General features: G+C 42.9%; 1 protein-coding gene across 11 annotated transcripts; it reads right to left on the bottom strand.

Moving 5' to 3' along the window:
• Window positions 1-1,875: 1,875 nt before the first annotated feature.
• On the bottom strand, window positions 1,876-21,758 carry LOC123724522 (ubiquitin-conjugating enzyme E2 Q2). 11 transcript variants are annotated; one of them, XM_045688545.1, is made up of 14 exons: window positions 21,549-21,758; window positions 20,757-20,861; window positions 16,803-16,925; window positions 16,362-16,418; window positions 13,060-13,146; window positions 10,576-10,647; window positions 10,306-10,453; window positions 9,881-9,941; window positions 9,680-9,770; window positions 9,512-9,570; window positions 8,075-8,123; window positions 7,805-7,900; window positions 7,636-7,702; window positions 1,876-7,496 (listed from the first exon to the last, which is right to left on the bottom strand). In XM_045688545.1, exons 1-14 carry the CDS (start codon window positions 21,705-21,707, stop codon window positions 7,465-7,467), a joined length of 1,206 nt encoding a protein of 401 aa, XP_045544501.1. In that variant the 5' UTR covers window positions 21,708-21,758; the 3' UTR covers window positions 1,876-7,464. The 11 variants fall into 11 exon arrangements, 10 of the variants coding, with proteins under 10 accessions (XP_045544501.1, XP_045544505.1, XP_045544506.1 ...); XM_045688549.1 differs by having other exon boundaries at window positions 10,354-10,453; XM_045688550.1 differs by having other exon boundaries at window positions 10,369-10,453.
• Between the last annotated feature and the right edge of the window lie 1,442 nt (window positions 21,759-23,200).

The raw sequence follows: 23,200 nt of genomic DNA, 5'->3' as shown, positions 1-23,200 counted from the left end.
CACCTGCACCTGTTTCTCGACTCATAGCGTCATCGTTACAAACTCACCTCGTAGTCCGTAACAAAAACCACCCGAGAAGCATTAGATCTCTCACTAAAGGCATCAGTTATACTTAAATCCAAAGTGGTTGGGGTCAATTCAATTCCAGTAAATTCAGAAAATCAATTCCAAATATTCCTCATCGAAAAGCATTGTGGAGAATTGGAATTTCAGTGTACTTTCTTAATTGACTGAACTTTAAATGGAATTGACTCCAACCCTGCTGGGAAGATAATATTCAACCAGACACCGCATTGCCCATTGGACAATATTCAAGTTGGATCAATTCTAGCTTGGTTCCAGAATTGTTTCTGCTGTCTTGCCAATTCCTATGGTAATGACCACAGAAGCTAATTGATCTGGACCAGGCTAGATCAACTATAACATGTTAAATGAAACATCAACAAAAACATAAAATAGAAGAAATTACATATCTGTAAACTTACCTTTTGATCAGGATACAAAAGCAGAGGCAGACAGTCCGGTAATCATAGCGACGGCATAGACAGGCGATCCTCACACAAGTGTTGTGGACTGTTAAAGTACTGTAAGGTTCAATGGACCATCGAAATCAACCAAATCAGAATTGGCTGAAACCTTTACTCTAAAGAATAAGCCTATACTTAAAAGTTCAAAGTGAAAACGAATTAAAAAGTTAAGTACCAACAATAAAAGGTAACAGATTCTGTATCACAGGCCCCAGAAAGCAGATGCGTACAGAGACACTTAGAGATGGGTTCTTTTTGCCGCAAGGGACCAGTTCATATTCACTGACCTGACAGTTCTGGGGTTGCATCGGAATGTGAGTATCGGTCATTCTAATCCAGAATGGATTTATTCCTGCAGAGCAATACATTTTGGGTGACATTATCACTTACAAATTAAACAAAGCACTTTTTTTTTTTTATGCAAAACTCAATTATACTAGCTACATACTAAATAAAATAGACATTGTCATTACCCGGCCATCAATAATGAGGCTAGAATGAGAAGGAATATGGCAGAAACCCAACAATGAGGCATCACACAACCAACTGATTGATCATATGTTGTTAAATCTAGTAGCATAAATTACAAAAGGCAGCATTTATTATGACACAAAAAATAATAATACATTTGCAACCAAAGCAAATTATCGGCTCCTACTTTCGTATAGAGTTTAGTAAAGTGTTTTTATGCATCATACAGGCCGTCCCTCTTACTGTCATATTTGGATTATACTTGCTGCCTAGTAAAATGGCCTTTTATCCACCGAGATTCTCCCACAATAGCCTGGTCACAGATCAATTTGTGCTTTTGCAATATTCTAAGATCAGTTTGGCATGACAATGAGTTGGTATGATAGAAGACTGACAGTCCCATATGTCTGAGTACTATAGACACTCAGAACCAATTAATTGACAACTAGCAAGCTATCCCTTGTTCCTTTTCGATTTTAACCATTTACTTTCCTTAATAGGTGCACTCATTGTCGTCGCTCTTACCCAGCATTCATTGCCGTGTCTGGATGTTAAATCCATCTCAGTGTTTCTGGTCCTGGGGACCCAAGCGGGTGAACAATTTAGTTTTCACCCTATCAGAGAAGATTGGGGAAACATTTACATCTATCCCAAATGGCATCTGTGTGTTAATCTATAGCCCTAATTTACAAAATACACACTGTATTATTGTGAGCTGCTGCTTGAGCACAAGCTGTAAAACATTTGGCTGTGAAGGAATACTATAAGCAAACCCCCGCAAACAAAATTGTCATGACGACTTCAAGCCCCAATCTCCAACCCTGACTGAAGCCTTCGGTTGCCAAGTGACAAATGAAGTAATAAATCACCGAACAAATAATCTTAAAATTCTTTATTCATAAACTTGATGCAAGTTTACAAATTACTGTACATGGTCAAAATGTCCCTTGAAAACCAAAAAAACAAAGCATGCCAACGGTGCAAAACTTGACAATCTGTCCAACCATTTGTTGACGACCAGAAAATGATTCTACAATTAGTCTAGATAGAGAAGACAGATTAACCTTTTATCAAAAACACTGTCCAGTTACAGAGAAACGTGCAAACCTATTTAAAAATCACAGAATGAATGACTGAACTGACTCTACCCAAAGTGAATGAGCTCCTATACCCCGCCCTCCACCTCTGTCCAGAGATTTGGGCCATGTCCAGAATCAACCCCTAGCCCCTCTTTACCTACCCCTTCCCCCAGACACTTGTGGAGATCTGAGAAGATTGGACACGTGTAATAAATGTGGCGATATATTCACTTAGCCCCTATCAGAGCATATTGCTTAAACTTATCAAATTTGTGTATCAGAGTCCGTAAGTATCAAGCGTCTCAGAGTATGGGGATCTGATCTAGGATCTGATCCCTCCTTGTCCGTGTCGTCATTTTTATTTTATTTATTTTTATTTATTGTGGTCCCGTGTGGCTCAGTTGGTAGAGCATGGTGTTTGCAACGCTAGGGTTGTGGGTTCGATTCCCATGGGGGACCAGTACGGGGGGGAAAAGAAAATAATACAAAAATGTATGAAATGTATGCATTCACTACTGTAAGTCGCTCTGGATAAGAGTGTCTGCTAAATGACTAAAATGTAAAAAAATGTCATATTCATAATTATCTGTGAAGAGAAATCATCCTTGATCAAGACTCACACTCTGAGACACTTGATTACATACAGCCTCGGATCCCACCGGTAGGTGCAGGGAGGGCTAGGGCTTGTTTTTTTGGGACAGGGCCTGGGTATCAAGTGGGAAGCAGTTACATAAACGTGAGAGAAAAGTTCTGAGCTGAACTAAGTTACTCTTAAAAAAGAAAAGGGGAATCACACCATAAGCCTACACTAGACATCAATTCTGTGCAGAAGTAACGGACCACGGCTTTGACTACATTCCAAACGGTACCGGATTCCCTATGTAAGGGGCACTACCTTTAGACCACAGCCCTATAGGTCCTGGTCAAAAGTAGTGCACTATTTAGGGAATAAAAGGGTACCATTTGGGACGTAATCTTGGTCATACTGAGGCCAAGTAGATGTACTACTAAACATCCCCTTCTTCCCCGTCGACCCCTAGACATTCAAAACAACCCGTGGCTGCGTCGCCATTCTCCACCATTCTCCACCTTTCTCCATAAGTGGGAGCCTGGATGATTCAGACTGGTATCAATTGAACAATTAAAAAAAAAGGGACATAATAATTACATCTAGAAAGACAGATTTTCCTCTGATTCAGAAAAGGTGTGGTCCTAAAAAAAAAAAACACTTGATTTGTTAAGTTTAGGTGTATTGACTTCTGAGGCACATCCTTGCCATTTTGTGCAAAAAATATACTTACCATTACAGACAAGATATATTTAAAGACTCCTCCTCTCGCACTCAGAAATAAAAACCCATAGTAGCCTAGCCTAGATATATGTATTTCGGGGCTAAAGACATCAAAGACCAGCAGATACCCATGTTTCTGATACAAGCCAAAAGCATGGAGGTGGACATGCAGATAAGACCCTAGCAGTGTTTCAGATGGCACCCTATTCCCTATATAGTGGACTATGAGCCTTGGACAAAAGTAGTGCACTATATAGGGACTAGGGTGCCAATTGGGAGACATATTATAGTAGCACTGCACATGTGTGACATTGCATGTTGAAAACGCTAAACAAAACAGGGTAAATAACAGCGTTACAAAACTTCCACATTTCAGAGAGCAATTTATACTTCCATCATACAGTAATCCTTATTAGTACACCTCAAAAATAGATATTTAGCCAAACATATTCTTGGTATACAAGGTGGAAAAACGCAGAACTACTCTATTCAGTATGTATAGACAAATGGTCAACCAGGTTTGGTATTCTAGGTTAGCATCCCAAATGGAACCCTATTCCCTATATAGTGCACTACATTAGACCAGGGCCCTATAGAACCCTATTCCCTATATAGTGCACTAATTTAGACCATAGCTATATCAGGAGCGATAGGGTGCAATTTAGGACGTACATAAGACATTATTTTACCAGGTCGGGAGAGCTGAAATTAAAGATCCACTAAATTTTCCATACGCACAAAAAGCTTATTTCTCTCATATTTTGTTCAGAAAATTGTTTACATCCTTGTTAGTGAGCATTTCTCCTTTGCCAAAATAACTCATCCACCAGACAGGTGTGGCACATGAAGAAGTTGATTACATGGCATGATCATTACGCAGCTGCACCTTGTACGAGGGACAATAAAAGGCCACTAAAATGTGCAGTTTATTCACAACACAATGCCACAGATGTCTCAAGTTGAGGGAGTGTGCAATTGGCATGCTGACAGCAAGGATTGTCCAGCTGAGCTTTTGGCAGAGAATTGAATGTTCATTTTTTTACCATAAGCCGACCTCCAACTTCGTGTTAGAGAATTTGGCAGTACGTCCAACCAGCCTCACAACCGCAGACCACGTGTAACCACGCCAGCCCCCCTCTACATCTGACTTCTTCACCTGCGGGATCGTCTGAGACCAGTCACCCGGACAGCTGATGAAACTGAGGAGTATTTCTGTCTGTAATAAAACCCCTTTAGGGGAAAAACTAATTCTGATTGGCTGGGGGTGGGCCTGGTTCCCAAGTGGGTGGGCCTATGCCCTCCCAGGCCCTTTCCATGGCTGGCCCATGCCAAGTCATGTGAAATCCATAGATTAGGGACTAATTAAAGTATTTCAATTGACTGATTTCCTTATATGAACTGTAACTCAGTAAAATCATTTAAAGTGTTACATTTATATTTTTGTTCAGTATAGTTAACTGCGTTTCAATTTAGGTAGCTATAGAATATATCACCCAATAAAACTCACTACTGGTATACTAGTATAATAGCTCAATGAAAACACTTTGTCCTTTAATAACACAAAATATGATCTATTGAAAACATACAACTATTTAAGACTCACAACCCTTCAGTCTCCAGTTAAAGCCAACTAAGGTAACTAACTGGTGATTTAGTTATGGTAACTAGCTGGTAATGCAACTACGGTAACTAGCTGGTAATGCAACTATGGTAACTAGCTGGTAATGTAACTGCCTATGGTAACTAGCTGGTAATGAAGCTGCCTATGGTAACTAGCTGGTAATGAAGCTGCCTATGGTAACTAGCTGGTAATGAAGCTGCCTATGGTAACTAGCTGGTAATGAAGCTGCCTATGGTAACTAACTGGTAATGAAGCTGCCTATGGTAACTAACTGGTAATGAAGCTGCCTATGGTAACTAACAGGTAATGAAGCTGCCTATGGTAACTAACTGGTAATGTAACTAATTGGTAATGTAACCGACTATGGTAAGTAGCTGGTAATGTAGCTGGCTACGGTAACTGTGTTGTGCCGTGGTAGCCTTGCATGCTATGCTCCAGCCTGGTTGGTCCCAGGTCGATGTGTGCCGCCTTGCCCAGTCCTATGGTCATTAGAAGACAATAAATAGGCTTGGGCGATATATACAATTTATACCGGGGTATTTTGAAATATGGACGGTATGATTTAGAATTGAGGGTTTTTTTTGGGGGGGGGGGGGGTTATGGGAATGAGTGCTATGCCACTGCCTATAACTTTAAATGAAGTATAATTATAAGAAATCTAAGATGTGTTAAATCAATGATATCCAGCTCAGGGCTCCAGCTATGTACGTGGTTTGTTAACATGCTAGCTAAGTGTCTAGATGTTAAGACCAAGCTTCTTGGTTCAATCCCTTCCTGGATCAAGAGCCCCCCGTTACCTAAATTGTTTCGTGCATAAAAATAGAGCCAACTTCTGTGCACATTCGGTAATACCGCATATCTCGGTACGGTACAGAAACGGTATGAACATCTGGGTACAGACCAACCCCAGGAGATCTGAAACCAGGCCATCCTCTACGTGATCCCCTTAAATAGAACACAACAGTGGTCATGACATGACAGGCGCTTGGTGGAGCTAGCTCAGTTAACCAGTCTAAAAAAAACATGTTCAGGTGTGATGTAACTGAGGATCAACAGTCGCATCCTACAGGACAGAAGGGTGATAATACGCAGTGGTAGATTTCATCCCAAAATGGCAACTAATTTCCTACGTCGTGCAGTATTTTTTGGACCAACCCGTTTATCAGGAAAAAAAAGGTGAAAAAGAGTGCACTATCTAGGTAGTAGGGTGTCATTTGGGAGACCCCTTCCTGCATCCTAGTCACCAACCATTTTGTCACCAATCTGGCACATGATGTTACTGCTGGGACATTTAAAAAAGGAAAAAAGAAAAGAAACCAGCAAGCAGAATAACAATACATTTAAGCATATACTATTTCTTTTAAACAACGTCTGCATTTTGTACCAGTAAATATTACACAAAGTCAGAGGAGAAAAAGAAGCAGCGTCACTAAAGATGACATCACTGAAACATCTTAAGTGATCCTCCATCTGTCGCTTTAAAAATCCAACTGTCACCACAGAGAGGTTTCAGTTCAAATCCCACTGCCAATGCTGTGGCTGGCTGTAAGAGCGTACAGCTTCACACTAAAAACAGGTGGTGGTGGTTGTGGATACGAACAAACCGGCTCTAGTCAGACCTGTCTGCTGTACAGTAGGTAGGTTCTCTCACCGAGGAGGAACTGATCAAGATGACCCGGTAGTCGAGCCCACGTCGTCAAAACCAGCGCATGTATGGAAGAACAAAAAGCTGTTCTCCACATTGAGAGAGAGAGAGAAGGGAAAACAAAATGTGAAAAGATGATGTGCATGTATAAAAGATGCAGGAGGACCGCCGAGCCCCTCAGTTATAACAGACGTTCTGCTCAGGTGAAGTGTTAAGGGGGCAGTGGAGTGATGCAGGAGGACCAACGAGCCCCTCAGTTATAACAGACGTTCTGCTCAGGTGAAGGGGGCAGTGGAGTGATGCAGGAGGACCGCCGAGCCCCTCAGTTATAACAGACATTCTCCTCAGGTGAAGGGGGCAGTGGAGTGATGCAGGAGGACCAACGAGCCCCTCAGTTATAACAGACGTTCTGCTCAGGTGAAGGGAGCAGTGGAGTGATGCAGGAGGACCAACGAGCCCCTCAGTTATAACAGACATTCTCCTGAGGTGAAGTGTTAAGGGAGCAGTGGAGTGATGCAGGAGGACCAACGAGCCCCTCAGTTATAACAGACATTCTCCTCAGGTGAAGTGTTAAGGGGGCAGTGGGGTGATACAGGAGGGAGGAGGGAGTAGAGACAGTCTAGCCCGTTGTTGGGCCAGGCAGAGAGGAGATACTGGTCTACTGAGCTGACAACAGGCCAGACGGAAGAATTTGCCAGTTGGTTTCCACAAGAAAGATGATATAACTCCCAATAAGTCAGAAGGGAGAAAATAGTTTCAAAAGAAATTAAAATATATTGTTTTTGACCCAAAATACATTATGTTCCCAGGGAGAATGAGGAGTGACCTCTTTAACCGTCTTCTTTAGGAGGTGTGTACCAGCCTGAAGAAGAAGAAAAAAATAACACACAAGGTTGCCATAACAACCACGGATTTGTATAATCATCATCGTCATCTATAGAAAATCATTCAAGGTTTCATTCATGTTTATATGGATCGATAGTTCAACGAGGATAACTTACCATTCTTTTCGTGAATCTGCACCAGGGATTTGTATGACTGTTGAGCCCTGGCAAGACTGTACTGATTCTAGAAGAACATTATTGAAAATACAAATTAGATTCATCTTCAACAACCTCACATGGTGTGACAAAATATCTAAATGTTTCCCAACGGTTACAGTTGTTTTACCTTATTGGCTCCGAACTGCACCCTGGCTTTTCCTTTGACTAAGGTCGCATTGATCTGCATGATGACGGACTCAATGGAATAGGCACTGCTCCAGCCCTGGAACAACACAAGGAAATACTAATTGGGCTGTCTGAAAACCTCGTCAGATCAGTTGGCAATGAAGGAGAGGAGATGAGGAGGAGAACAGACTAAAAAAATATATACATTTTTTTTTAAAGACAATTGAGCAAAGAGGGATAAACATTGTGTGAATAGTATTCAAATCCAGACCTGTTTTGTGAGAAGCTCCATACATAAAGCCCCTCCGCCAAGAACGTACCTGAAATACAGGACAGAGAAGTACCAAGACTGGTTAACAAACCAGAAAATAATTTGGCCCATCTAATTTTAGTCATTTAGCAGAAGCTAATGTATGATGAGAAGGACAGACAGACTGCTCTAGATCACGTTCAGGGACATGATGAGAAGGACAGACAGACTGCTCTAGATCACGTTCAGGGACATGATGAGAAGGACAGACAGACTGCTCTAGATCACGTTCAGGGACATGATGAGAAGGACAGACAGACTGCTCTAGATCACGTTCAGGGACATGATGAGAAGGACAGACAGACTGCTCTAGATCACGTTCAGGGACATGATGAGAAGGACAGACAGACTGCTCTAGATCACGTTCAGGGACATGATGAGAAGGACAGACAGACTGCTCTAGATCACGTTCAGGGACATGATGAGAAGGACAGACAGACTGCTCTAGATCACGTTCAGGGACATGATGAGAAGGACAGACAGACTACTCTAGATCACGTTCAGGGACATGATGAGAAGGACAGACAGACTGCTCTAGATCACGTTCAGGGACATGATGAGAAGGACAGACAGACTGCTCTAGATCACGTTCAGGGACATGATGAGAAGGACAGACAGACTACTCTAGGTCACGTTCAGGGACATGATGAGAAGGACAGACAGACTGCTCTAGATCACGTTCAGGGACATGATGAGAAGGACAGACAGACTGCTCTAGATCACGTTCAGGGACATGATGAGAAGGACAGACAGACTGCTCTAGATCACATTCAGGGACATGATGAGAAGGACAGACAGACTACTCTAGATCACGTTCAGGGACATGATGAGAAGGACAGACAGACTGCTCTAGATCACGTTCAGGGACATGATGAGAAGGACAGACAGACTGCTCTAGATCACGTTCAGGGACATGATGAGAAGGACAGACAGACTGCTCTAGATCACGTTCAGGGACATGATGAGAAGGACAGACAGACTGCTCTAGATCACGTTCAGGGACATGATGAGAAGGACAGACAGACTGCTCTAGATCACGTTCAGGGACATGATGAGAAGGACAGACAGACTGCTCTAGATCACGTTCGGGGACATGATGAGAAGGACAGACAGACTGCTCTAGATCACGTTCGGGGACATGATGAGAAGGACAGACAGACTGCTCTAGATCACGTTCAGGGACATGATGAGAAGGACAGACAGACTACTCTAGATCACGTTCAGGGACATGATGAGAAGGACAGACAGACTGCTCTAGATCACGTTCAGGGACATGATGAGAAGGACAGACAGACTACTCTAGATCACGTTCAGGGACATGATGAGAAGGACAGACAGACTACTCTAGGGTAAAAACAGAAGCGTAAGTCCATCCAGACTTCACTGAGCAGCACTCACCCTCCGGACAGCACAGGAGAGACGACCCGTACGAACGGTGGATCAAAAGGAAAGTTATCCTGCATGAGTCAAACAAGAAAACATCTTTATCATAGCAAAACCTCTTTCCCACCTCATAAAAACCAATTCATTTATTTAAAAAAATCTAAATCAATGAATAAAACTCACTTTATATGAGAAACTGAGCAGAATGTAGTCCACCCTTTCCTTCTCCTTCAGAACCTGTAAATCACTATGTAACGGACTATCTGGGTCTACCCTGTAAAATACCGACAGAATGATTACACTATATTATCCAGACTTAGACAGCTAGGAAACAAAGGAAGCTACCACAGCTCTATGAAATAATACCTGGATTTAAATACTTACGTTCTTATTTTGACGTGCCATTCATAAAGGCTGTCATTGACTAGCTCCACTGAATAAATACCTGGAAATGAATAACAAGATATACAGGTGAACATCACTGTTAAATCAACATGTTATCATCATCAGATCTACAATCACTGAAAAGGGTTAGGGCCAATGGGGTGCTGAGCCAGGCCAACACTCACCTGTCTTGTAACTCTGACCTGTCGATCTCTCACCTGTCGATCTCTCACCTGTCTTGTAACTCTGACCTGTCGATCTCTCACCAGTCTTGTAACTCTGACCTGTCGATCTCTCACCTGTCGATCTCTCACCTGTCGATCTCTCACCTGTCCTGTAACTCTGACCTGTCGATCTCTCACCTGTCGATCTCTGACCTGTCGATCTCTCACCTGTCCTGTAACTCTGACCGGTCGATCTCTCACCTGTCTTGTAACTCTGACCTGTCGATCTCTCACCTGTCGATCTCTCACCTGTCGATCTCTCACCTGTCTTGTAACTCTGTGATCTGTAGATCTCCCTGAGTTCCTTCATGAGACGATCAGACGCCTGAACTGAACCAGAAACGGCACCCTGAAACAGGCATCACAACACGGATCAGAACCAGGGTACCTTAGAGCAAGACAAGAGACTATAAAAAAACGGTGGAAATGTCCCCATTTCCCCCCCAATGAAAAATAAGGAAGGCGCCTTACCGAATGAGCACTTACGTTCAAGTGGTCCTGCCTCTGGTTCTTACGGATCTTCTCTAGGATGGCCAGGTTCTCCTTCAAATCAAATCACATTCAACTTTATTTATACAGCACATTTTGTACAAAATGCAGTAGGAAGTGCTTCATTTAAAATAATAAAAAGTTAGAAAGATAAAAACAAAATGTTGACAAATAGCTCAATTAAAGACAGCAAAACAATAGTAAAAAGTTGTAAAATACAGCAAAGTGTAGGCAGTACAATGTAACGCTTACTTTCACAATTACTGATGATTTCCAGAGGAGCTGCTCATTGGTTGTTGGAAATAACATTCATATTTTTCCCATGACAACATGCGGAGGAGCTTCGAAAGTAGAATACGATTTTTTAACAAAGTCAAAAACAAAAAACATTTAGCCGTTAGGTAGGCAAGGTGTTGTATTTTGAGCCTTAAGATGTTTTGTGGTTGGAATTGCCATATTTTAGGGGTGAAAATGTGGAGGCGTACTACCAACTGTTGACAGTTGTTTTGTCTGGAAAAACTAAAAAATGGTTGCTTAGTAACCAGACACCAACACGATCTGTGGAGAAAGAAAAGTTCCAATATTTACATAACCTTTGTGATTGGAGGATATATCTGTGGTAAAGCGACTCAGGATCAAATCCTAAACCTAACCTTATTTTCATATATTTTTTTACTTTATAGCCAATTTTGACTGTGGTTGTGGTAACTAGTGGAAACCTTTCTGCACAAACTGTCAGAAACCGTCTCAGGGAAGCTCATCTGCGTGCTCATCATCCTGACCAGGGTCTTGACCTGACTGCAGTTTGTCGCTGTTACAGACTTCAGTGGGCAAATGCTCACCTTCGATGGCCACTAGTGTGCTCTCCACGGATGAATCCCGGTTTCTACTGTACCCGGCAGATGGCAGACAGCGTGTAGGGAGTCATGTGGGCGAGCGGTTTGCTGATGTCTACGTTGTGAACAGATTGCCCCATGGTGGTGGTGGGGTTATGGTATGGGCAAGCATAATCTACGGACAATGAACACAATTGCATTTTATCAATGGCAATTTGAATGCCCGAGATACCATGACGAAATCCTTAGGCCCATTTTCGTTCCATTCATTCGCTGCCATCATGTTTCAGCATGATAATGCACGGCCCCATGTCGCAAGGATCTGTACACAATTCCTGGAAGCTGAAAATGTCCCAGCTCTTCCATGGCCTGCATCCTCACCAGACATGTCACCCATTGAGCATGTTTGGGATGCTCTGGATCAACGTGTACGACAGCGTGTTCCAGTTCCCGCCAATATCCAGCAACTTCGCTCAGCCATTGAAGAGGAGTGGGGGACAACATTCCACAGGCCACAATCAACAGCCTGATCAACTCTATGTGAAGGAGATGTGTCGCACTGCATGAGGCAAATGGTGGTCACACCAGATACTGACTGGTTTTCTGATCACGTCCCTGTTTTTTTTAAAGGTATCTTTGACCAACAGATGCATATTTGTATTCCCAGTCATGTGAAATCCATAGATTAGGGCCTAATTTATTTATTTTATTTGACTGATTTCCTTATATGAACTGTAACTCAATAAAATCTTTGAAATTGTTGCATGTCGGGTTTATATTTTTGCTCAGTGTAGATACATACAGAGAGACCGACAGAGAGCGAGGGAGAGAGAGAGAGCGACCGACAGAGAGCGAGAGACCGACAGAGAGCGAGGGAGAGAAAGACCGACAGAGAGCGAGCGAGCGAGACCGACAGAGAGCGAGCGAGGGAGGGAGAGAGAGACAGAGAGCGAAAGAGGGAGGGAGAGAGCGAGCGAGCGAGAGACAGAGAGAGAGAGCGACCGAGAGAGGGAGAGAGCGAGCGAGGGAGAGAGCGAGCGAGGGAGAGAGAGACCGACAGAGAGCGAGGGAGAGAGAGAGACCGACAGAGAGCGAGGGAGAGAGAGAGACCGACAGAGAGCGAGGGAGAGAGAGACCCACTTAGAGCGAGAGGGAGAGAGAGACCGACAGAGAGCGAGGGAGAGAGAGAGACCGACAGAGAGCGAGAGAGAGACCGACAGAGAGCGAGGGAGAGACCGACAGAGAGCGAGGGAGAGACCGACAGAGAGCGAGGGAGAGACCGACAGAGAGCGAGGGAGAGAGAGAGACCGACAGAGAGCGAGGGAGAGAGAGAGACCGACAGAGAGCGAGGGAGAGAGCGAGACCGACAGAGAGCGAGGGAGAGAGCGAGACCGACAGAGAGCGAGGGAGAGAGCGAGACCGACAGAGAGCGAGCGAGGGAGAGACCGACAGAGAGCGAGCGAGGGAGAGACCGACAGAGAGCGAGCGAGCGAGGGAGAGAGAGAGACCGACAGAGAGCGAGCGAGCGAGGGAGAGAGAGACCGACAGAGAGCGAGCGAGGGAGAGAGAGAGACCGACAGAGAGCGAGCGAGGGAGAGAGAGAGAAAGAGGCGTGTATCACAGTAATCACCTTCTCAATCCCGTCGTCCTCTGACTTCTTCCCATGTACAGGCTCCTCCTCTTTCATCTCATAGTGGTCCAGGTCTTCAATGTCCTGCTGAACACAAACCCTGTTATCACATTTGGAGTTATGCTATTACACACAAGGCTCCAGGCTAACTTTCTTCATCACCATCCAAGAATCCTACCATAGCGCCATTTCAACCGTCCCAACCTGAAGATAAACCGGCCCAAATTAAGAAAGATATTTGTTATGTTTTGATATGCCAACATGGGTCTACTCTAGAACATTCAAATAGACAAAGATGTGCCTCTAAAAAGGCAACATTGGAATAATATGAAATCTATTTTGCACAAAAACAAACTCAACATGTAAAATGTTGGTCCCATTTTTCATGAGCTGAAATAAAAGATCCCCAACAAAATCCATACGCACAAAAAGACGTATTTCTTTCAGATATTGTGCAAAAATGCGTTTACATCCCTGTTAGTGAACATTTCTCCTTTGCCAAGATAATCCATCTACCTGACAGGTGTGGCATATCAAGAAGCTGATTAAACAGCATGATCATTACACAAGTGCACCTTGTGCTGGGGCCACTCTAAAATGTGCAGTTTTGTCACACAACACCACAGATGTCTCAAGTTTGGAGGGAACGTGCAATTGGAATGCTGACTGCACCAATGTCCACCAGAGCTGTTCATTTCTCTACCATAAGCAGTTTGAGAATTCGGCAGTACATCCAACCGAACCGGAAGACCACGTGTAACCACGACAGCTCAGGACCTCCACATCCTGTTTCTTCACCTGCAGGATCGTCTGAGACCAGCCACATGGACAGCTGATGAAACTGTGGGTTTGGACAACCAAAGAAGTTTTGAACAAACTGTCAGAAAGCGTCTCAGGGAAGCTCATCTGCATACTCGTCGTCCTCACCAGGGTCTTGACCCTACGGTAGTTTGGCGTCGTAACCGACTTCAGTGGGCAAATGCTCACCTTTGATGGCCACTGGCACACTGGAGAAGTGTGCTCTTCACGGATGAATCCCGGTTTCTACTGTACCCGGCAGATGGCAGACAGCGTATGGAGTCATGTGGGTGAGCGGTTTGCTGACTCCAACATTGTGAACAGAGTGCCCAGTGGTGGCGGTGGGGTTATGGTTTGGGCAGGCATAAGCTACAGACAACGAACACAATTGCATTTTATCGATGGCAATGTGAATGCACAGAGATACCGTGACGAGATCCTGAGTCTCATTGTCGTGCCTTTCATCCGCTGCCATCACCTCATGTTTCAGCATGATAATGCACGGCCCCATATCACAAGAATCTGTAAACAATTCCTGGAAGCTGAAAATGTCCAACTTGTTCCATGGCCTGCATACACAGGCCACAATCAACAGCCTGATCAACTCTATGCGATGGAAATGTGCATGAGGCAAATGGTGATCACACCAGATACTGACTGGTTTTCTGATCCAAGCCCCAACTTTTTATTAAAGGTATGTGACCAACAGATGCATATCTGTATTCCCAGTTATGTGAAATCAATAGATTAGGGCCTAATGAATTTATTTAAATTCCTTATATGAACTGTAACTCAGTAAAAGATTTGAAATTGTTACATGTTGCGTTTATATTTTTGTTCAGTATAAATAATTAGCCTATATGTCAAAGTGTAGCCAATCTATAACGATACTTTTAATTACATAAATAAAACGCCAGTCATGTTTGACAAATATATTGTAGGATAATTAACATTAACGTCTATAGGCTTGATACTTTGGACATAGGCCACTCAAGGCACGGTTTGTTCAGATCGAATGGTCACAAGAGCGGAAAGTCCCTGTTGCGCAACGCACACCTCACACACCTTGAAATCTGAGCGGAGGCAGTCAGTATTTTGTAACTATTTAACCATAAACGTAATTGTTTAAAACCTGGAGGTTTTATGTCATTTTATGGGGCATGTCTTACCTCGTTTTAAGGTAGTCTAACCAAAATAGGACCATAGAAACGTTGAGGGAATTATTTTAGAAACATTGAAAACAGCTTTTCTCTCATATTCTATTGGTTTTTAAAATCAACTTTCTTTCATTGTCCAGCAGCCAAAGACACAATCTTAGTCATATTAGCAACCCATGCTAGTTGACGCTAATCCGAGTCATATTAGCAACCCATGCTAGTTGACGCTAATCTGAGTCATATTAGCGACCCATGCTAGTTGATGCTAATCCGAGTGATATTAGCGACCCATGCTAGTTGACGCTAATCCTAGTCATATTAGCGACCCATGCTAGTTGACGATAATCCTAGTCATATTAGCGACCCATGCTAGTTGACGATAATCCTAGTCATATTAGCATCCCATGCTAGTTGACGATAATCCAAGTCATTGACGACAATCCTAGACATATTAGCAACCCATGCTAGTTGACGATAATCCTAGTCATATTAGCAATCCATGCCAGTTGTTGCATCTTTAGATCTCCCCTCATTTTAAATTTCAAACTTTCCTTTCAGTCACATGAAACCGCTTGGATGTGCAGTGGCGTTTTAGAACGGTGCGTTACCGCAAATTGCATTTTGGAACATCTGCACGTAGCCTACTGCCGTGTGAATATGTTTATCAACATTTTAAACTAAACGTTCAGATCAATTGCATCCGCCTCATTACTGTTTAACATTGTAATTATGTTGAGTGGTTGTATGACTTTAGGATCTATCGTCCCAGAACTGTCCCCGAGTCTGTTTTGAACCGTCCCAGAACTGTCCCCGAGTCTGTTTTGAACCGTGCCAGACATATTTTCCCCATCATCCCAGGGATGACGCCCTTAAATTCAAGGCCTGCACACAAGAGAGGTTTTATATAGTATATGTAACAGTGTAGGTTCCGTCCCTCTCTTCGCCCCAACCTGGGCTCGAACCAGGGACACTTGCACACATCAACAACTGACACCCCACGAAGCATCGTTACCCATCGCGCCACAAAAGCCGCGGCCCTTGCAACGCAAGGGGAAACCCTACTTCAAGTCTCAGAGCGAGTGACGTCACCGATTGAAACGCTATTAGCGCGCACCACCGCTAACTACTTAGCCATTTCACATCGGTTACATATACATACACACAATATAAGTTATATACAGCACACGCACAATAAGTTTAAGATGAATGTGGATATTATCTCTATATGTAATGTTCGTTGTACACAGGTAGGTAAACATGCACACACACAAAAACCGGTACACACACACACACACACACACACACACACACACACACACACACACACACACACACACACACACACACCTCGCCCATTTCTTCCTCCTCCTCCTCCTCGGATGTCACTTCATCCGCTGGTCCATGCTATAAAGAGAGAGGAAAAGGAAAGACAAAAAATGGATTGTGAGTTTAAAGACGAGGCATGCCTTCTGACTATCAATTTTGGTATGGAATGCGATTATTGCCTTGCGATAGGGCTGTCCCCATCCTTGAGTCACAATATTTAGATTAGTCTGATAAATCATTTGAGGCTAACATTATTTCCACTTATAATGTGACTCAAACCAACTGAATATTTGCTGACTTCAAACTGTGTGTGTGTGTGTGTGTGTGTGTGTGTGTGTGTGTGTGGGGGGGGTCAGCCTAAAAACGTGATTCGAATCAGAGTCCACCAGTTCTAGATTCTATTTATAATGGGGTTGTCAGGCCTACCAAAGAAATAGAATTTCATTCTAGAATGAGCCCTACCTTGCGCTCTGGGTTGATGGGCCCAGCAGGGAGGGGCTGATCTAGCATCTCAACATCTGGGTGCTGGGGCAGGTTGTACAGTCGACATAGGTCACAGATGAGACGCTTCAGCTGCTGCAGGAGCTGGGGAAACAAACCAAAAAAAAACAGGTCAACTGTCATTCAACAGTCTCTCTTTGGAGCAGCGTGACACAAAAAAAAAACACACAAGGAATTCAGTCAAAAATGAGTTTCATGTAGGAAATCTGTTGACCAAGTATTCCCAGGAATAACAAAGAAAAGAGAAAAGCATTGGGACAGTACATGTTTTTGTTGTTTTGGCTCTATACTCCAGCATTTTGGATTTGAAATGATACAATGACTATGGAGGTTAAAGTGCAATCAGTCAGCTTTAATTTGAGGGTATTTTCATCCATATCGGGTGAACCGTGTATTGTGTAATTTTGGAGTCACTTTTACTGTAAATAAGAATATAATGTTTCTAAACACTTCTACATTAATGTGGGTGCTACCATAATTACGGATATTCCTGAACGAATCGTGGATAATGATGAGTGAGAAAGTTAGACGCACAAATATCATACCTTGCTACAATGATTACGGATAATCCGGATTGAATCGTGAATAATTGTGAGTGAGAAAGTTACAGAGGCATAAATATCTAAGAGGCCCAAAACACTAACCTCCAATACTAATGTAATGGCGAGAGGTTAGCATGTCTTGGGGTTATGATAAAAATGCTAACCTCCCCTGTTATTGTAATGGCGAGAGGTTAGCATGTCTTGGGGTTATGATAAAAATGCTAACCTCCCCTGTTATTGTAATGGTGAGAGGTTAGCATGTCTTGGGGTTATGATATAAAATGCTAACCTCCCCTGTTATTGTAATGGTGAGAGGTTAGCATGTCTTGGAGGTATGATATAAAATGCTAACCTCCCCTGTTATTGTAATGGTGAGAGGTTAGCATGTCTTGGGGTTATGATATAAAATGCTAACCTCCCCTGTTATTGTAATGGTGAGAGGTTAGCATGTCTTGGGGTTATGATATAAAATGCTAACCTCCCCTGTTATTGTAATGGTGAGAGGTTAGCATGTCTTGGGGTTATGATATAAAATGCTAACCTCCCCTGTTATTGTAATGGTGAGAGGTTAGCATGTCTTGGGGTTATGATATAAAATGCTAACCTCCCCTGTTATTGTAATGGTGAGAGGTTAGCATGTCTTGGGGGTATGATATATAATGCTAACCACCCCTGTTATTGTAATGGTGAGAGGTTAGCATGTCTTGGGGTTATGATATAAAATGCTAACCTCCCCTGTTATTGTAATGGTGAGAGGTTAGCATGTCTTGGGGTTATGATATAAAATGCTAACCTCCCCTGTTATTGTAATGGTGAGAGGTTAGCATGTCTTGATGGTATGATATTTGTGCGTCTAACTTTCTCACTCGTCATTATCCACGATTCGTTCAGGAATATCCGTAATCATGGTAGCATCCACATTTATGTAGAAGTGTTTAGAAACATGTTCTATTGTTATTTAGAATAAAAGGAGACTCCAAAATGACATAATACATTATTTAGCATTAATTTATATTGGGTACAAAATGATCTGAAACATCCAAAACAAACTAACTGCATCCAACCAGTGTGTCGAGTAACAAGCTTGATGTAATCATTGTGTGTTAGGAATATGGGACCAAATACTAAACTTTTCACTACTTTAATACACAATAAAATTTGTCCCAATACTTTTGGTACCCTAAAATGGGGGAGGGGGACTATGAACAAAAAGTGCTTTAATTTCTAAACGGTTCAAACGATATGGATGAAAATACCCTCAAATTAAAGCTGAAAGTCTGCACTTTAACCTCATAGTCATTGTATCATTTAAAATCCAAAGTGCTGGACTACAGTGCCACCAACAAAAAAATTGTCACTGTCCCAATACTTTAAATGCTCACCGTGTGTGATCGTGTCTTAATGTAATCAAGGTATGGAATCTTTTTATTTGAAAATACAATCTCTTTTTGGGCTTAGTTGTGGTCAATTTGCAGTATACAAATTATTATATTTATGTTCCGGCCCCCGACCTAGTTGCCTACCCCTGCTTTACAGTAACTTATCAACCAATTATGAGGGAGGTACTAAGATTTTCATAAGAGCCAGAGCGACTTACAGTCAGTGTTCTATGTGGCTCAAGCTTTGGTTCAGCTGGCGCCTAGCTGAGGACCGAACGAGTGTGCTCGCATACTCCCTTAAATACCTTCACTTGAAAAACAAGGGGAAAAATGCAGCGATAGTACGGTTTGTCCATCTTGAGATGCCGTAGCCAGTATCCACCTTCTCAAAACAGTCAGATAATTGAAGAAATGTGTCATTAATTTTGATGTTTTTGCAGAGATGTAAGTCGTGGAATTTGACATCTAACTAAGATAAAAAAATTTAAAGGCACTCGCACCTGCAATAAAATTGCTCAGATGTGCATGTGTAACCGATGTGAAATGGCTAGTTAGTTAGCGGTGGTGCGCGCTAATAGCATTTCAATCAGTGACGTCACTCGCTCTGAGACTTGAAGTAGGGTTTCCCCTTGCGTTGCAAGGGCCGCGGCTTTTGTGGCGCGATGGGTAACGATGCTTCGTGGGGTGTCAGTTGTTGATGTGTGCAGAGGGTCCCTGGTTAGAGCCCAGGTTGGGGCGAAGAGAGGGACAGAACCTACACTGTTACACATGGCAACAGTTGAAACAGGATGAAGGAAAAAGGAAACCGCACACTGCTCTTGATAGTATCACTGATCTTTAATGAGCTTTACGTATCGACCGATACGTAAGCTTATTAAATATCAGTGATACTATCAAGAGCAGTGTGCAGTTTCCTTTTTCCTACATCTAACTAAGATGTTTGGTTCAGTATTTCTGTATAGGGGCTCCCGAGGGGCGTCTCAGTGGTAGTAGCGTCACTACAGACCCTGGTTCGATTCCAGGTTGTATCACAACCGGACGTGATTGGGAGTCCCATAGGGGGGAGCACAATTGGCCCAGCGTCGTCCGTGTTAGGGTTTGGCCCGAGGTAGGCGATCATAGTAAATAAGAATTAGTTCTTAACTGACTTGACTAGCTAAATAAAAATGAAGGTTGAATTTCAAATGAAAAAATATACATGAAAACGATTTGCTCTTTGAGTGACACACACTTCATTGAAGAATCCCTACTGTTGACGAATCACTGAATCCCAACAAATCACTGAATCCCTACTGTTGACGAATCACTGACGAAGGGGTGTAGACTTCAGCTTGCCTCGAGAAATGTTTTGCACGAACAGACAAAACAAAAACCCTTTGACAAATACCAAGACTAACAAAAACATCACAAAATGTCGTAATACATACGCAAACTGTTCCAAACTGTTTCTAGGATGAGAAGCACGCGGACGCCTTCAGTCAGTAGAGCATGGCTCCAGAGTGGCGTAGCAATCTAAGGCACTGCATCTCAGTGCTAGAGGCGTCACTACAGACACTGGTTCGATTCCAGGCTGTATCACAACAGGACGTCATTGGGAGTCCCATAGGGCAGCTCAGCGTCGTCCGGCTTAGGGTTTGGCCGGGGTGTATTAAATAAGAATTTGTTCTTAAATTAATTGCCTAGTTAAATAAAGGTACAATTTTTAAAAGAAATGTCACTGACAATTGCAAGGGTTGTGGGTTCAATTCCAGTTGGGGGTCACCCATCTGTAAAAATGTATGGGTTAAAAGGCACACTTTGGGTAAAAGGCATATATAGTGTGATGGACCCTTTTACATATATATATATATATTTTTTTTACAATCAACTAATTTTGTAGGTGATATTAGGGCCTATGCCTTCTATGAGAGGCAGTAGCTCCATCCTACAGCATAGTGTTGAAGATGAAGGAAGAAAACACCACAGTCTACACACACACAGGTAAAGTGTCTTACCAAAGATGTTCCTTTTCTGACATCTTCCAGGCGCTCCAACACCTCTGTCAGACTTGGGTCATCAGAGTCAACAAACCAGATTGGAGGTGTAGAGGGGTATGACTCCTGGAAGGGGAGGGATGATCAATTGATAACATCATTACTTGTTAAAGCTCTAATGGAACAAGACTGAACTGTAGCTACTTCAGGATAAAGGAATGATATTTTACATGTAGAAGCATCGATAAATATGCAACACGCACTACCTACCTAGTAGCGCTGACTTGTAACGTTATGTCCTGGTTTTTAGTTAGCTAGCTAATACGCAGGACTATTCTTTATCTCCATTAGTCAGCAATCGTGTTCGCAGGTCACGTTACCTTTTGACAAGTAATTGTATAAGTAAAATAAGGTACAAATAGATACATTTTAATAGATTGGCCTTGTGGCAAAAGACATTCTGAGTTGTTTTATTTAGACGCATTAGCCTCCTAGCTAACATTAGCTTATAACAACCAACGGTATCGTTTACAAATATGATCTTATTTCTTGTTTTCTAACGAGTTAGCTAGCATAGCTAACTATACCTGGACATATGGCCCCTTTTTATTAAGAGTATAAACTAAGTGAAAAGTCTCAACACATTTATATATTATGTGGCTAGCTAAATGATCTCCAAAAACAAAGCTAGCTTAGCTGATTTGTGTTTTCGCAGTGTTCGGCTTGAGAAATCCCAAATTCGTCATGTTTATCGCTCGCCCTGTGCCTGTACTAGCTAACTAGCTACGTTAGCTAGCTAGTTTCCTTTCTTACCGTGATGTTACAATGTATTATCAACAGTTTTTCACCGGTTACATTAAACTGACAACTAAGCTCATCGGGCTTCCAATCGATAATTCTGAAACGTTCGTGATTTGGGTCAAAAATTGACTCCAAAAACTTCAATTCGGCCTTCAGACCCGAAACCGACATCTTCCACTCATCTCAAACCAGGCAGTCCGCGGGGGAGGGGGGGAAGTTGGGGCATATTGCGACCGCGTAGTCGGGGGCTGGATCTCGCACGTTAGCGTGAGAGCAACAACAAAATACAGTGTGGTTCAATGTTTCTGAATGTGTAACGGGTGAAGATAGATAGAGGTATGGTTAATATTGATTGAGATCAAATTCTGTAAGGAAAAATAAAAAAAAATGTAAAATGTTTTTTTTTTGTTCAATGCTGAGCCAGTGCAGGGCACTTATTGAGATGGGATCTCAGCACCATCCTGAAAAGCATGAGGCTCACAGTCCTGTCAGATAAACCAATTTCCTCTGGTAGGTATTGTCATCATGCTGGCCGCTATTGTGATTATTCAGCAAGGTAGAACCTAGATGGAAACTGAAATATAGGCTACCTATGTACACTGAACAAAAACATACATTCAACATGTAATGCGTTGGTTTCACATCCCAGAGATGTGTTCACAAATGTGTTTACATCCCTGTTAGTGAGCATTTCTCCTTTGCAAAATTAATCAAATCACCTGACAGGTGTGGCAGATCAAGAAGCTGATTGATTAAACAGCATGACCAGTACACATATGCACCTTGCGCTGGGGACAATAAAAGGCCACTTTAAAATGTGAAGTTTTGTCACACAACACTATGCCACAGATGTCTCAAGTTTTGAGGGAGTGTGCAATTGGCATGCTGACTGCAGGAATGTCCACCAGACCTGTTGCCAGATAATTGAATGTTCATTTCTCTACCATAAGCCGCCTCCAGCGTTATTTTAAAGAATTTGGCAATACCTCCAACCGGATTGACAACCACTGACCACTTGTAACCACGCCACCCCAGAACCGCCACAACCGGCGGGATAGTCTGAGGCCAGCCACCCGGACAGCTGATGAAAATGGGTTTGCACAACCTTTCAGAAACTGTCTCAGGGAAGTTCAACTGCGTGCTCGTCGTCCTCACCAGGGTCTTGACCTGACTGCAGTTTGGCGTCGTAACCGACTTCAGTGGGAAAATGCACACCTTTGATGGCCACTGGTACGCTGGAGAAGTGTGCTCTTCACGGATGAATCCCGGTTTCTACTGTACCCGGCAGATGGCAGACAGCGTGTAGGGAGTCATGTGGGTGAGCGGTTTGCTGATGTCAACGTTGTGAACAGAGTGCCCCGTGGTGGAGGTGGGGTTATGGTATGGGCAGGCATAAGCTATGGACAACGAACACAATTGCATTTTATTGATGGCAATTTGAATGCACAGAGATACTGTGATGACATCTTGAGTCCCATTGTCGTGCCTTTCATCCGTTGCCATCACCTCATGTTTCAGCATGATAATGCACGGCCCCATATCACAAGAATGTGTAAACAATTCCTGGAAGCTGAAAATGTCCAACTTGTTCCATGGCCTGCATACACAGGCCACAATCAACAGCCTGATCAACTCTATGCGAAGGAAATGTGCATGAGGCAAAT

Source organism: Salmo salar, chromosome ssa10 (assembly GCF_905237065.1).
Source record: "Salmo salar chromosome ssa10, Ssal_v3.1, whole genome shotgun sequence".
In the NCBI taxonomy this organism is placed as follows: Eukaryota; Metazoa; Chordata; class Actinopteri; order Salmoniformes; family Salmonidae; genus Salmo; species Salmo salar.
The sequence above is the reverse complement of the archived record's forward strand: the minus strand, read 5'-3'. Positions and strand labels throughout refer to the sequence as shown.